Source organism: Gobio gobio, assembly GCF_949357685.1.
Source record: "Gobio gobio genome assembly, chromosome: 22".
Lineage (NCBI taxonomy): Eukaryota > Metazoa > Chordata > Actinopteri > Cypriniformes > Gobionidae > Gobio > Gobio gobio.
In genome coordinates, this window is record NC_137118.1 from 1,204,818 (window position 1) to 1,207,317 (window position 2,500).

Genomic DNA, 2,500 nt, shown 5'->3' on the forward strand with positions numbered 1-2,500 from the left:
ATTCAAACACCCATCCACCCATCCATCCATCCAACCAAACACCCACCCATCCATCCAAACACCCACCCATCCATCCATCCATCCACCCATCCATCCAAACACCCACCCATCCATCCATCCATCCATCCATTCAAACACCCATCCACCCATCCATCCAACCAAACACCCACCCATCCATCCAAACACCCACCCATCCATCTATCCATCCACCCATCCATCCAAACACCCACCCATCCATCCATCCATCCACCCATCCAAACACCCACCCCTCCATCCATCCATCCATCCATCCATCCATCCAAACACCCATCCACCCATCCATCCATCCATCCAACCAAACACCCACCCATCCATCCAAACACCCACCCATCCATCCATCCATCCAACCAAACAAACACCCACCCATCCATCCAAACACCCACCCATCCATCCATCCATCCATCCATCCATTCAAACACCCATCCACCCATCCATCCATCCATCCATCCATCCAACCAAACACCCACCCATCCATCCAAACACCCACCCATCCATCCATCCATCCAGTGTGACCTCCCTTCGAACACACATCACTTTAATGTTTCTCTATATCTGAATGAGCGTCTCTCAGTCTATCCGTCCTGATGTCTTACTGTGGCCGTGTGAGAGACGCTCCCACACCGGAGTCCCTCCTCTCTCTGGAGCTGGAGGAGTCCGTCCCATTCAGCGAAACCCCGTCCCTGTGGCCGTCACTCGGAGTGGTCAGGCCTTCGACCGAAGTCCCCTCAAAGTCCAGTGTGATCTGACTGGAAGACTGTCCGTCAATAATCCTCTGGCCCCGCCCCCTGCCGCCCTCCCCCTCCCCTTCACTCTCCGGCAAGACGTTTTTGGACCAATGGTCCACGATCTGCTGCAAGCCATTCACATGCTGCAGTATGTCATCTAAATGAGGGAATATGTCCTCCTTCTCGAGGTCCAGTAAGTCCCCGGTGCTGGCGTAGAGGTGCGATCCGGGCACGTTATCGTACACGCTGATTCTGCTTCCCCGCGGCACAGGCCGGCCGACGTTCCTGCATCTGTACACCTGTGCCTCTGAATCCAGAACCTTCCAGTTTCTTTGCTCCTTACTGGCCAGCGTCAGACTCTCGATCGACAGCGCTTTGGGGAAGGTCCCAGGTTTGTGATCTTTTGGGACATGCACCAATAGCTCATCATATGAGCGGAAGTCCTTTTTGCGGCTCCTCCTCGGGGGGGCGAGAACATCGATGTCCTCCAGGTAGATGCCCGCACTTTTGCCCGGAGGATACAACTGAGAGACGCGTCCCTTCGTCTCCGATTGGCTGCTGGAACACGAATCTGGGCCGTTGTTGGCAAGAGGCATGTTTTCAGAGTTTAAAGGCTCGCCGTTAAAAATCTGAACACATCGTAGAGTTTTTAGCGCCTCTGGCTCGCTTTGCAGAACGGGGCCGCTGATAACCAAAGAGCGGCGCTCTGAGCGGCCCATCGACGGCCCCCAGGTCCGCCCCAGCGTCTCCATCCTCCTCAGGAAGTCTTTGGCGCGTGTGCGTCCCCTACGCCGGCTCTTGGCAGGAAGCGAGCCGTAATGAGGCAGATCTCTGGGTAAGTGCAGAGGCGCGAGCGAGGCGGAGTCCGGCATGGCTGCCAGAGAGTCTCCGCTGTGGATGGAGCAGATCTCCGGCTCGCTGAGGTCCGTCAGGATGCTGTCGCTGCTCACCGTGGTCCGCAGATGCTCGCTCCGCTCCTCTGCTCCACCCAGGAGGTAATCGATGTCTTGCAGACGTGACCAGCGCCGGCTGTTCCACTCAAACGTCCATCTATTGCTGATGGCCAGAAGGTCCTCCTCATCTGAGTCCTCACTCTGTGGGTGCAGGAATATTAAACACTGTGATATTAAAATACCAAATTCAATATACACTAGTGATGGGTCGCGATTTTCGAATATTCGATTAGTTATTTAACCTCTTAACCTGCACCCCATTTTTGAGAATTCTTTGAAAATGATATACCCAAATGAAAATGTCTGCAGCTCTTAAACCCTATGGTCTATATTCATAAATCTGGTCTTATTTTAAACTAGACACTTGAAATGTTGCTACCCAAGAGTCATAATAACTCAAAGTAATATGGGAACAGAGTAATATACATGTAAGTGACTTAGGGAAAAAAATATTATAATTTAATGTTAAGAGCCTGAAAATAACTTAAATATAAAACTGAATGTCTAATCATGTCATGATTCAAATATGAGGATGATTCTCTCAGTAATGTAGCTTCTGTGAGCTTTTATGTCAAGAAAAGTCTAGGCGTCCTTTCAAAAAGGCCATTTATTTCAGAACATTTGCTATTGTAAAGAGTAGTTTTTCATTCAAATAAATCTGCAATAAACTATATACTACTAATAATATACTACTAATTATAATGGATAAATAGTTACTGAAAAACTAAAGCAACTATTTACAGAGATTACAAAGTGTAAAAAACTCATTTAGCTGATGAGAAC

General features: G+C 49.6%; 1 protein-coding gene and 1 long non-coding RNA gene across 4 annotated transcripts in view; one reads left to right on the top strand and one right to left on the bottom strand.

Moving 5' to 3' along the window:
• Positions 1-2,500, bottom strand: part of stard13a (StAR related lipid transfer domain containing 13a) — a 117,178-nt gene that overhangs the window by 54,740 nt on the left and 59,938 nt on the right. For all 3 annotated transcript variants that reach the window (XM_079804700.1, XM_079804699.1, XM_079804701.1), the window contains exon 5: positions 633-1,858. In XM_079804700.1, coding sequence (XP_079660826.1) covers positions 633-1,858 — 1,226 coding nt within the window. The remainder of the gene's footprint in view (positions 1-632; positions 1,859-2,500) is intronic.
• Positions 1-2,500, top strand: part of LOC307118867 — a 272,203-nt gene that overhangs the window by 12,755 nt on the left and 256,948 nt on the right. The window lies entirely within an intron of this gene.